Source organism: Pristis pectinata, chromosome 11, assembly GCF_009764475.1.
Source record: "Pristis pectinata isolate sPriPec2 chromosome 11, sPriPec2.1.pri, whole genome shotgun sequence".
Classification (NCBI taxonomy): domain Eukaryota; kingdom Metazoa; phylum Chordata; class Chondrichthyes; order Rhinopristiformes; family Pristidae; genus Pristis; species Pristis pectinata.
This window is the reverse complement of record NC_067415.1, coordinates 39711140-39724819: the sequence shown is the minus strand read 5'-3', so window position 1 is coordinate 39724819 and position 13680 is coordinate 39711140. Positions and strand designations below refer to the sequence as shown.

The 13680-nt window shown below is 37.6% G+C and overlaps 2 protein-coding genes across 5 annotated transcripts in view; one reads left to right on the top strand and one right to left on the bottom strand.

The window, feature by feature from the left end:
• The window catches only part of rev1 (REV1 DNA directed polymerase), a 67478-nt gene that overhangs the window by 41846 nt on the left and 11952 nt on the right, over positions 1–13680 (bottom strand). For 3 of the 4 annotated variants that reach the window (XR_007957201.1, XM_052026764.1, XM_052026765.1), the window contains exons 3-10: positions 13503–13635; positions 13073–13241; positions 8572–8718; positions 7060–7766; positions 6100–6198; positions 3335–3451; positions 2159–2291; positions 1554–1682 (exon numbers count right to left, since the gene is read on the bottom strand). Coding sequence is in view for 3 of the 4 variants with exons in the window: in XM_052026764.1 (XP_051882724.1) it covers positions 1554–1682; positions 2159–2291; positions 3335–3451; positions 6100–6198; positions 7060–7766; positions 8572–8718; positions 13073–13241; positions 13503–13635 (1634 nt within the window). In the remaining variant the exon portion in view is untranslated. Of the gene's footprint in view, positions 1–1553; positions 1683–2158; positions 2292–3334; positions 3452–6099; positions 6199–7059; positions 7767–8571; positions 8719–13072; positions 13242–13345; positions 13418–13502; positions 13636–13680 lie in introns of those variants that run through there. The other variant, XM_052026766.1, reaches the window with a different exon arrangement.
• The window catches only part of pdcl3 (phosducin-like 3), a 250137-nt gene continuing 246056 nt past the window's right edge, over positions 9600–13680 (top strand). The window contains exon 1 of the mRNA XM_052026771.1: positions 9600–9606. Within this exon, the coding sequence (XP_051882731.1) occupies positions 9601–9606 (6 nt within the window). The 5' untranslated portion in view covers position 9600. The remainder of the gene's footprint in view (positions 9607–13680) is intronic.

Sequence of the window (13680 nt, the reverse complement as noted above, 5' to 3'; positions counted from 1 at the left end):
CTTGTTGAGTGGTGCCAAAATAACAACTTCACGCTCAGTGTCAACAAAACTAAGGAGCTAAGCATTGACTTCAGAAGGGGGAGTTCAGGAGACCACGTTCCATTCTCATTAGTGGGTCAGAGGTGGAGGCAGGGCATTAATATCTCGCGTGACTTGACCTGGGTCCAGCATATACAATATATGCAATCACAAAGGTGACAACCAGTGCCTCTACTTTCTTAGAAGCTTAAGGAGATTTGGCATGTCACCAAATAGTCTAACAAACATCCACAGATGCACCATTGAAAGTATCCTGATTGCATCATGGCCTGGTATGGTAATTCCAACGCACATGAATGCAAGAGGCTGCAGAGAGTAGGGGACACAGCCTGATCCATAACGGGCACAGCCCTCCCCACCATTGAAAGCAATGACACGAGTCGCTGCCTCAAGAAAACAGTACCTATCATCAAGGATCCCCACTAACTGGGTCATGCCTTCTACCCTCCTGCCTTGACAGTAGCAGTGAGAAGCCTGAATTCCCATATTACCAGGTTCAGGAACAGCTACTTTCCTTCAACCATCAGGTTCTTGAATCGACCTGCAGAACCCTAATCCTACCTCAGCAGTGGAACACCACTACGGACTACCTCTTGCACTACCATGGACTTGTCCCTGACTGTCTTTTTTTTTTACAGATATCTTATTTTTACAGTGTTCTTTTTCCCTCTCTCTTCACTGTCTTGTATAATTTATATTCTGTGCGTTGTCTGTACCTACGTGCCTGTGATGCTGCGGCAAGCAAGTTTTTCCACTGCACCGTACTTATGAATATGACAATAAACTCGACTTGACACGACACAAAGGTTAATTAATATCTGTATCTTTCTTGATAACAGGCAAGGCAGAGTCAGTTGAAAACTTCAAAACCGAGTGATAGAATTTTCCTGTGCAAGGGCATCAAGAGATAGGTAATTAAGGTGGATGTTTGGAGTAGAAATAAAGATAAACCACAATCTAATTGAGAGAAGATTCACAGGGCTGAATGTTTATTCCTGTTCTGAAATTCTAATCCCCACTTAATTTTCATTGCATGTTCATTAACTGACTTTTTACCAATTTGTTTATATTTCCTCATGAGCCAAGTTATTGAAGCTTTTGAAATATTGTACACACTACTACTACACATTGTTCATGTGTTCACAAGACTAAACTCGTCAAACCTGAACCAACTTTACAATTCCTAGTGTGAAACCCTCTCAATGGCCAAGTGCCATTGCCCTTTGTTATTGTGCTCTTAAGATTTAGCATATTGCGTACACACAAGTAGGAAGCTAAAATTTTGCATATGGGTATCCATATTACACATATAGGCAAATATCTGTATGGTACTTAAAATGAACTAGATCAGAAACATCTACTTTTATAGAAGTACAACTAAAAGTAATTAACAAACAGCAGTAAATTCAGCACATTTATTTTTTCTTGCTTTAATTATATATTTAGATTACTTTTATTAAATATAACAATGTGTTGATATATTAATTGTGTTAATTTTATATGCAATAAATTACCTCGCCAGGGTTTCATACATAATTGATGCCACTTCTTTGTAAGCTTTGAAGTTGTAGCTGACAGCCTGAAGATCAGGGCATAACTGTTTTGCTCGTCCAAAAAACATGCCATTCTTAATACCAGTCTGTCTGCCGAGGAACAACAATAAATTACATTCAAAATTCATAGTACATCTCATTGCACAAATTAAATGTAAGATTTTGTAAGGAGGAACATTCCATTATTCAATATTTTAACCCAAAGTCAAAGAGTCCAAGTGGATGTCAGTCATTATAGACAGTCAAATAAACAGCTGGTCCACTAAGCCTCAAGCAGAACAGCCTCTTTTTCTTAACTGACTGACTAGCTAATTACATGTTTTTGATCACTCTCAGGATATCCCACTGGATCATCATCAAGCTGCTGCCACAGACCCAGATTTAATGTTAGCAGATGGTATTTCTATATATAGCTCCTGAATTAATCACAACATTTATAAAGTATCTATGCTGACAATAAACAAAACTTAAATAAATCAGATGCAACAAACACCAGACGAAATGAATAAACCTCTTGGTATATTCCAATTTAGAATTATCTTGGAAATCAGAAATCCTTTATTTACCTAGCTTCATAACTGCAGGATGCAATTTCTGCCATTGATAAGGTCATCAGATCCGTGTTAATACCATTCACAGAGGCAGGATTTGGATTCTCCCAGGTGTTGCCATCTACTTTGTCAGGCACTTTTTTCTCTTCTACGAAAACAATAAAATTAGCACTACAAATCTAGCACTGTTAGTTTTTTTTTCCATTTCTCTTTTTTATAGTACATTAAATCCCCATAAATAAGTGTAGGATGCAAAAGTAGTAATGCAAATAAACATCTTACACCAACATTAGGCACCTCCGGTTAATATTGTCAAAGGAATTTAGTCCATGTACCTTTCACACTAATGGAGTCATTTAATTGTTTTGTTCAAAAGTCACCAACAACATCCTGCAATACAGCACATTTAGCCTGGGCCACCCAAACTGAATTCTCTAACTTAAATTTCAGTACTTTTAGATTCTTTAAAGTGCTAATTCCCAAGGGGTCATGCAGCGCCTTTTCTCTACACAACGCTAGTTGGTGAAACACTGCCTCAACATTAGTGTTGAAGAATTAGGGTTAGGGTTAGTGTTTTTAATGTATGGATCATCATATATACATTCAATACTTAGCAATGTTTGTCTTTACCTCCCATTAATCATACAGTAGCTTGTTTTGGACAGGGAGGGTGAAGGAGTGATGATGTTGATGCAAAAGCACTACTGTGGAGCAACTGGACCAGGAAACCCCATAGTACATTGGAGACATTGTTTAAATTTAATTTGTACAGTAGCTTAAAAAAGATAATGGTGAATCTTCTACTTATTATACACCTCAGCCGATTTTCATTGACAGAAATCAGGCACCAGATTTGCTAGTGGCATCTTGCCCTTCCAGTAAACATAAAAACTTCTCCAAATGGGTAAGAGTTGCTTATCAATTAAGAAGGTGAGCAAATGAATTAATTATTGCCTTTGAGGAAATTACTTTAGTGCCTAAGTCATTAGCTATTTGTCTCTTGTGCTTTTAAGAGCTTCTGAATAGTTCCATTTTGAAATTAACTCTTAAAAGTCATTCAGTTCTACAATTCCTTCAGTGAAGAACAAATGCAGTGAAAAATCCCAGAATATGACATGCACACAAACTGAAAGCTATATACTTTTGCCCTAATAAGAGTAAATATATACTATGGCAATTATAAATCCTTACCCATCTTGTCATTTACCCACTTCTTCTGGTAATATTGCATTTCAAATTGTGGGTTAGCATTTGGTCGAACAGACACACAACCATGACCTCTGTTGTGGGTAACAGCCACTGGCTTTCCTAGAAGGCAGAAATGGAAGAGATCTTATTTACTTTTATTCACATAATAAAACTATACTCATTCTTCCCCTTAGGGTAGGGATAAGAGAAAGCACTGAAAGCAAATTATTGGCATGAATTAATTCTAATCTACTCATACAGATATTCCCAATTTACTTGTGGTAAGCCATGACCATCACTTAAATAGTTCAAGAGTGTTAAAGACTTGTCCTAATATGGCCACTATAAAACTGGCCTAGAACAATCAGTTTGACTTGAGATACAAATTCAAAAATTCAATTCTTTCTGAATTTCTTTCTTGCAAAAGCTTTATTTTTAAAATCATTTTGACAATTTGTACTTATTGATCCAACTTGCTTTGCACATTGAACTTGTAGGCTTTATGGAGGATGCTTCCCATGAGGTGCCCTGTTGTCCCATAGCACCCCCCTCTCTGATTCTTAATTTTCACTCTTCCAGATACTAATTCTAACTCACTGTGCATCCATCTATTTCCCTTAATAAGCTGACATTTAGATTCAATAAGTTGCCCAGTCATATAGACCATCACAACCCATGCAAAGTCTTCAGGCTGAGTGATGTTTTACTGTACCCAACTTGAATCAGTTATCTTTCTTGCATTTATATAATCATGCATTTTTAAAAGCTTCAGGTTAGCTGCCAAGCTATCCTTTCTACCTATATTTTCTCTACTTTGCAGCACTAAATTGATCAGCAACTCACTTCTGCTTCAGTCCTTACTTGGCAGATGCTTTCTCAGATGCTACTGTAGCTGTTACCCACAAGTATGGAACTACTGGCAATTTTCCATTCTTTTTCTACATTACAGCTGTGCCAACACTTCAAAAGTACTTAACATGCTGTAAGGCATTTTTGCACTTATATAGCATCTATCAAAGGATGCCTAGACACTAGAATCAGATTTATTATCACTGACATATGACATGGAATTTGTTGTTTTGCAGCAGCATTACAGTGCAAAGACAAAAATCTATAAATTACAAAAATAAATAAATAGTGCAAAAAAAAAGGGAATAATGAGGTAGTGTTCATGGACTGTTCAGAAATCTGATGGTGGAGGGGAAGAAGCTGTTCCTGAATCGTTGAGTTTGGGTCTTCAGGCTCCTGAAACTCCTCCATTCGCTTTCTTCCGCTCCAAAGTCCTTGTTGCCCCACAGACTTACGATTTTTGTTTGCCGTGAGGCATTAAGCAAATGGAAATTAATGTGTCCTTCAATCTACAACCTTCCACACAAACACTGGATTTCTCCAATCTCAAACAGCAGTCAATATTGTCTTTACTAATACTGATTTTAATCACTCTGCCACTGGTAGTCTTTAGCTGCCAGCAACCTAAATTCTCAAGTTCCCTCAATAAATCTCTCTGACTCTCCACCTCCTCCATGACACTCCTTAAACCTGATACCTGATCAAGTTTTTAGTCAACTGCCCTTATACTTCCCAATGTGGTTCAGTATCAAATTTAATTTGATAATATTCCTGCAAAGTATGCTATAATATTCTACTACATTAACAGTAGTTTATGAACTCCTGTTTCTTTCTGCCAGGAAATGCTCTTCCCTTTGTCCCGCCCAACTAATTTGATTCTGCAGCCAACCTCCTGTGTTACCATCCCAGATCTGAGTTTCTTCTGAATGAACCATAGCCTTCCTCGACTCAAATAATTTTCAAAATGCTTTTCACCACACATCCATCATTGCAATAGATTCCATTTCCCAATCCAGTTCCACTGCTGTCAAAGCATCTTTGTCAACTCAAGATCCCATTCTCCACCCCCAGCTTCTAGGAACAATAAAATACTGATTCTGCTCAAATATTATCCATCCTTGATAATCTACACTTGCCATCAACATATTAGATTTAAGACCTGTTGCATGAATTGCTCCATGGTCCAATTAATTCAATCGCTAAATTGCTCCAGCCTTGAGAGCTTCTTGATCCTGACTCACTACCACTGCATCATACTCCTCCCTCTACTTGACTATTGACGAGAAACTTCAATGCTCTTACCTCTATTTTTAATTTCATCCCCAAACTCCACGGTCTCCTTAGCTCACTTGAAAAGCCCCTTCAAAACCTTGCAAAACATCTATTCGTTTTTTTTAATATATACAGTATATGATTTGATCATTTAGGTACTTAACCTCTACCTATGAGGGTGATCACTGGTAATTTTGTTCTATTAATTATTGCAAATGGAATTTCTCCTTTTCAGAAATTGTTTTTAACACTACATTTAGTTCTGACTCACGAATGAACTCTCAACTCCTAGCCCAAGAATCATAGAACATAGAACACTACAGCACAGTACAGGCCCTTCGGCCCACAATGTTGTGCTGACATTTTATCCTGCTCTAAGATCTATCTAACCCTTCCCTCCCACAAAACCCCCTATTTTCCTATCATTCATGTGTCTATCTAAGAGTCTCTTAAATGTCCCTTAAATCTCTTAAATCATTCAATTATGTTCTTCAGCCCATTCATATGGCAAGTTAACATGTTTTCAAAATTCCACACAAGGCCTTAATCAGATTACATCTCCATGCTCAGTTTGAAGTCACAACAACATAATCATTGTATCTTGTTGGCTGAACAATTGATAAAAATAGATTTTAATATTTACAAACCCTTCAGTTCTGGATGATCACGAATGGCCACTGATACAAAGAAACAGTCCATATCTATATGCATTATGCAGTTCTTATGTCTGGGCAGATCCAGAGTGCCTGTGGAGAAAAACAGTAAACAGAGCAGATGTTCAGGTGCTAAACGGCCACCTAAGCATTCAACATGGTAGACAGTAACCACCCAGTCATTATGAGTCCCTATTCATCCTATTTATGAAAGCCAGTTATCGACATGACTTTAGTCCCTTTATATGAAAAGAAAGGTTCTATCATCTGTTTGAGGCCCACAGTGCAACACAGTTTTACCCAGAGAGAGCTGATGAAGAGTTAAGCTGAACTTGGGAAAACCAAGCCTACATACAGGCTAACTAGTGGTTATTTTTTTAAAAAGACTGAACTCAAAGAACACAAACAACAGGGCAAGTTTCCAAATGGAGATAGGAGTGCTCTTTCTGACCTTGCAGTAAACAAACATGAACCAAAGGTGTCTCACCTCCCTTTGGCCACTAATAACAGACCCTGGCCAATTACTGATTAATATCAGAAAGGTTCAATCTACCTACCAATCTTTCCCACTACAGTCACCTTTGTTTTCTCACTTTCCCCTAAAGTGAAGCTTAATCATACAATCTGTCTCTTGATCCTCCATGTTCATCAGTTTCACAGAAATTTGGCTCAGTATCAGCGCATCTTGAGCCTCACCAATCTGGTGGAAAGATTGTACTCTGTACCCGCCATGGAGTACAGAATTTTCTAGGCCTACTATTGTGCCAGATCTTCCAGTAAGAGAGGAGGCTGGAACCTTTAGATTGTTGAAGTGAATGAGAAACTTTATTTCTGATTTTTGAGAAGAAAGCAAACAAATCTCTCAGAAAGGGTAATTCAATCAAATGAAGAACAAGATGCAAGGCCCAAAAATGTAAAACAAATAACAAACGAAACAAGTCAGTAGAACCTTACCCAAATGGTTGGCGTCTCTAGGATTTCTCTGAAACTTTTCCATGTTAATTCTTTTTAGTTTCTCTCTGCCTGGGTAAACACCATTATTTTGTCTTTGAAGTCTGTTCACATATTCTGTAAACTCACACTTCCACATTGCTATGTGATGCAGTCTTGAATGAGCATAAAACTCTGATATAAAACTTGCGTCTGCAGGTTTAGATGACCAGTGGGAAGATCCTTTATTAGACGAAGGCTCTGAAGTGCTTTTCATTCTTGGAATCCCCTGAATTGCAGATTGGTTAGCCCCATTTATTTTAAAGCATTCACTTAATGAAGAATTTGAAGGAGTCCTTGGGCAGTCAGACAGCAAAGTACTACCTTCTGTCAATTGCTCTTCACAGTTTTTGAAATCTGTTTCACAGTCATCGTTTTCTTCTTCCAATGCTTCAGGGGTTCCAGGTTCCTTTTCCCACAAAGTTTCACTGCAAAGTTTTAGATAATCCTGTGTTTTTAAGGCACTATTAGAACTGGGCTCGCTGGTGTTATAAACAGAAAAATGGTCTCTAGAACTATGAACTCCATTGTGATTTAGATTGGGATAAGCAGGCTCCAATTCCATTAGTTCAAAATCTTCACTGTTTTTGTCCCATCCATTCATTCCACTGTTGGTCTGGTTCCCCTTTCCCTTGTGTTTCACATTCTCTTGGTTGTTGGTTATACTTTTTCTAGAAAAAAAAAGGACCACAAATCATTTCTACTCTTCATTCTGCAAAAACAATGCATTTTCTTCATAAACTGAGTGTCCCATATTTTTGTCTATGGGGTTGACCAAGGCTACTTAAAAAGAGCAATAAGATCAGAAAATATTAAAGACAGATGATGATTCATGTAGATGAGAAATAGGAGGCAGCTAAGGATAGATAGCGGTACACCAGAGGTGATAATGTGGGAAGAAAACCACTGCTGTTGATTCTCGTTATAACTGTTCAGGTTGAGCATGGACCAGGCAAGTGCAGTATCTTCCAGCTGGTCAACAGTGGAGAGGTTTTGGAGGAGGATGGTATAGTCAACTGCTGCAGACTGTTTGAGAGGATGAGGGATAGATTACAGTTGTCATAATTAGTAACTAATAAAAGCTGTTAGAACTACCTCTGGTTCCATACTTCTGTTTCTAGCCAAATAAATTTGCAGTTCACATACTTGAGATTATTTTTATATAACTGATCCAATCATTTCAATGAAATCAGAACATCAAATTGAAGACTGGATGAAATAACTGATTAAGTGTAGCAAATTGCAACTTAGGCTTTTTCTCTACTAATGTAATATTGCAACAGGAACCCCTTCCTAGAAGCGCTGGGACTTTTCTGAAAAACCATTAATCAATATCATCAATTTTCAGCTTGCATTTAACTCAACAATCATAAGACCAAAACAACTTCAGCTTTAGTGTCAAACTAGCCAAAATGAAAACTACAGGTTAAGGAGTAAGATTTTGAATCAAGCTTCTAAAATGTCAAAATTACTCACACATTTCTATTAAGTTTGTAAATATTGCTAGGGCCTGGTGTAGCTTCTTCAGGTTTGTTCACAGTGAAGTTCAATCCTTTCTGGACACTTGACTGCTTGGTATAGAGTTGATAAGGAATGTAAGAAAGGAGGCACCCAGCTTTTATGCTGCAAAGTAAACCAACCAATAATTTAAAATGTTATCATAAGAATTTAATTTCATACTCAAAAATGGAACGTACTACTCTGAACCTTAGCAAGTGGTTAAATTAACTTTTGATTTTATTTCATTAAAATAGTAGGTAACAGTTTTATAATGTTTGTACAAAACAATGCCGAATATAGTTCACACTTAATATGAGAATAATTGCAAGACTTTATAAATATGAATGATGAGAAGAATTCTAGAGAGATTTACATCAGTTTTAGGAGGATTTAAGTTCATTTTTCATTTCTGTGAGACCAGTAGATACAGGAAATACAAACATGTTTCTGGTGTGATAGGAAATGATCTTTTTTAACCAGAATTTAGCTACGTCACTGGGGCTGCATAGAACAAGGATGGAGAATGACAGCTCAGATTTTTTATTTTAAGATGGAATGAATCAGTATCAATGAAAAGAGAATTAGAAAGTGAGATCACAGGATACCATATACAAAAAAAAATTTTGAAAATTTAAGTATCTTCAAACACATTACATAAGTGGTAATTAAGATGCAAATTTCATTCATGGTACTGGCTAAATGCAAGATTAATTGGGTAACTGGCTTCAGAAATACCACTTGTCTTTGCTCTACAAGCTTAATCAAACGCACAGCACCTGAAATATGGGGACAATTAGCTATTACTGCAGATCCTTATGCAGGAAATAATAAGGTGCAAACCTGAACTCCATCGGCTATATTAATTCTATATGAATAGTTTGTTGTTGATTTTTATAATAGTTTATTTAAATTAATCGTAAATCTAATATAGAAGGGCAGGGATCACCGAATGGAAAACTGGTCTATTGACAACGGCACCATAGGACGTAATGAACACTCAGCACTATGCAGGTGAATGACTGAATGAACATACATCAGATATGGCTCATTAAAAAATATTTTACAAAAGCTATTGTGCCCCATCTGGAAGTTCATGATTAAATTGAACTTTTAAGAACCTCAATGCTGTTTGATAAGTTGGGTCAATGTATTGGAAGTGAAGTTTAAAATCAAACTAAGAACAAATTTATCCCAAGTAACAGAAAGGGGGTGGTGTACATGCATCTGTCTACATCAACGGCGCTGAGGTCGAGAGGGTTGAGAGCTTCAAGTTCCTGGGAGTGAACTTCACCAACAGCCTGTCCTGGTCAAAGCACGTAGATGCCACGGCCAAGAAAGCTCACCAGCACCTCTACTTCCTCAGGAGACTAAAGAAATTTGGTATGTCCCCTTTGACACTCACCAACTTTTATCAATGCACCATAGAAAGCATCCTGTCTGGATGCATCACGTCTTGGTACAGCAACTGCTCTGCCCAGGACCGCAAGAAACTGCAGGGAGTTGTGGACACAGCCCAGCGCGTCACAGAAACCAGCCTCCCCTCCTTGGACTCTGTCTTTACCTCTCGCTGCCTTGGCGAAGCAGCCGGCATAATCGAAGACCCCACCCACCCAGGACATTCTCTCTTCTCTCCTCTTCCATCGGGTAGAAGATACAGGAGCCTGAGGGCACGTACTACCAGGCTTAAGGACAGCTTCTATCCCATTGTGATAAGGTTACTGAATGGTTCCCTTATACGATGAGATGGACTATGACCTCACGATGTACCTTGTTGTGACCTTGCACCTTATTGCACTGCACTTTCTCTGTAGCTGTGACACTTTACTGTGCACTGTTATTGTTTTTTACCTGTACAACCTCAATGCACTCTGTACTAACTCAATGTAACTGCACTGTGTAATGAATTGACCTGTACGATCAGTACGCAAGACAAGTTTTTCCACTGTACCTCGGTACAAGTGACAATAATAAACCAATACCAAAGGGATTTTTCCAGAGGTAATACTGCATTAGGGTAGTGGTAATGATTGCAATTCCGAAAGAAAGTCACTTTCATAATTTTTAAATTTGATGGTCATCCATAAACCAAACTAGCACATTATAAAGTATCTGGAATTACGATGACCAAAATCATCAAAAATATTGCTGCTGGTTCTGAATCGGACCGAAGTTTGGTTGATTAATCCAGAAGTTCCACGACACGGTGTCAAATGTGGAAGTCCAGGATTTACTTACAGATTTAGGAGAGTGGCAGACCCTAGTCTTCCTGGGATTTCCAGGAATATGAAGAAGAATCACCTATTGCATTGGAAGTTGGGATCTCTAGTCCTTAGTTTGAACAATGTTGCTGAAATAATAAGGCAGTGCATTGTTGAAAAGAGGCGCACGGAACTTTAAGCATTAATTTCAATCCTGTGTTTATTAAACAGAGAGATATCAATGATGGGGAACAAACAGAATGGGGAGTAGCTCCAAGAGTCTATTGATTTCAAAGCAGGTTACTGGGCAAAGGAAAAGGCAAGTCTTTAAAAAATATTATTTAACATTGTTTTTAATTTTATGTTTCTAGGTGTTTAAGTTAACTGTGTTTAAATAATTTTTGATGTTTTAAGCTTACTTCAATTTTAACAATTTTTAAAATGTCTCTGAATGCCTGGGCCCTGACACTGGACTCCAGGATGGAGAGGGCCAAGGGGATTGGCCCTCTGTCTCTGGACAAAGACTAAATGCGGGCTTGGGGGACTGTGCCTGGTGATCTTTTGAGAAGAGACTGAGCCAGAAAGATCAAGCCCATGGAATAATGAAGGTTACAGCATCAAATTAGCAATGCAAGGATCATTTTCAAATCCCACCATGCAAAGTTACAAAATAAGCTGAATAAATCTGACTGACAATGGCTCAGAATGGAAAAAGGTTGATGATGAAAACTACTTGGTTATCATGCACCAACCAAATGCCCTTCAAGGGCATTTGTACCCAGTCTGGCTCACACATTACTTTAACCACACATTAAGTGGTTGACCCTTTTAACATTGTCAATTGTATTTGAAAAGCCCTACCAACTGGGACACTGTGGAGATTGTGGTGCCTGCCATAACAGGCCTCAGCCACAACGGGCTGGATTACTCAACTCATTCCAATTTCCAGGGTCTCTGGCCTCTATCATGCTCACTCTTGGAGCTAGTCCCCATTCTGTTTGTTCCCCATCATTGATATCTCTCAGTTTAACAAACACAGGATTGAAATTAATGCTTAAATTTCCATGCGCTTCTTTTCAACAACACACTGCCTTATTATTTCCGCAACATTGTACAAACTAAGGACTAGAGATCCCAACTTCCAATTAAAACAGTTCTTGCACTCAGTAACAACTTTACTTGATAATTCTGTTGCTTTCTTTATCCCTTAAATTCAATTTGTCAGCACTTGTATAGAATCAAATAGCTGACTAGACAAACATGTATTTTGTGAAAGGAGAGAAACACACAAAAACATAACAGATACAACTCATTACAGGTCCTTCCCAGGTTATGGCAGGGTTCTATTCCTGTGAACTGTTTGTAACTCAAACAGCTCGCAAGTCAGAAATGCGGCAGCAAACTGAGTTATGAGGCAGCAGAAGATACCTGCAGCCCCGCAGCAACTGGCAAATCCATCCAGCTGGTCTCCCAAACACCCATTCGTATGTATGGGCTGTACATAAGTCGGACATTTGTAACCTGGGGAGGACCCATATAAAGCAAATCATGTAATGATTAACAGAAATTGCTGAGAGAACCATTGCACTGGAAAATTAACCAATATATTCACTATTATAGCACCAAAACAAGAGCAACAGTTCTGAAGTATCACTGATACCTAAAAGCCTTGAAATGAGCATAAATTATTTTGCTTCGAGTGCAACTTTAATACAACAGGCCACTTAGTATGAACAAAAATAATAAAAATGTTTTATAATTCACTGAAATGTCAATTTCTTTTTAACTGGGATATTAGATTGCAGACACAAATTAATGCTGATTTTTCAAAATAATAAACAAAATATCTTAATAAGCAATTTGGCGGTTATGCCACTAAAATATAAATGTCACCAAAATATCCTACCATAAATTCCAAGACACATAGATAACAGAAATTAAGGACAAAGCACAACAAAAACTAATGTACAGCAATAATAATAACTAATTTATGATACTCATAAAATAAATGAAATTTGGAAGAGGATTTGATTACAGGTTGAGAAGTACATGCTGAATTTTTATTTCTTTGCATTAAAAATTTTTGCATTAAATCTTAACTTTTGGTCTAAATCAATTTCATTATCCAGTTGGGAGTTTACATATACTTAGGTTGGAGTTATATTGCAGCCGATTCATAAACATCATGGAAGGAATCATAAACATTAGGGGTTTAGTGCATTCAGTGCCACTTCCTTCTCACCCAAAACATAACAGTAATAACTTGTACTTTTACTGACCTGTCTGTGATCCAATTAGGCCGAACAACTTTTTCCTCCTTTAGTTCTTTTATTTTTGCATTCGGTAAGTTAGTGGCAATAATGTGTGTAGTTTTAGACCTTGAGTAGTACATATGATACTGGCCTCCATGCAGCATCATAAGCCTTCTCAGCTCATCAGCTGTTGGTTCTAAAACAAAACATTTCATTTAAAGATGGAGAAAATCAGAGCCCAAATGTATTCCGTGTCTTCACATCTGTAGCATTTCGAATAATGTAATTTCTTCTACTTACATTTTTTCTTACAAATATTTAGTTGAAATGTATTCAAACTCCTTTTACTTGAACGGATTACGAATCAACCTACTGACATAACATGCTATATTCAGGTTGGTTCCAATTTTGTGCAGGTAACAATTACTTAAGTCTAGTTTTTAAAAATCACACATACCTGTGTAACCATTGACATAAATTGCAACACCTTTGAAAATGCAGGATGCTGTCCCTTCACTTTCTTGTTGAAGTGAAGAATCTGATTTGAATTGCCTTTCCAGCTTGTCTATCTTTGCTGCCATGTAACCACCCTAGGAGCAATTCAGGAGATTTTATAAACCTTCAGTTCCACTAAT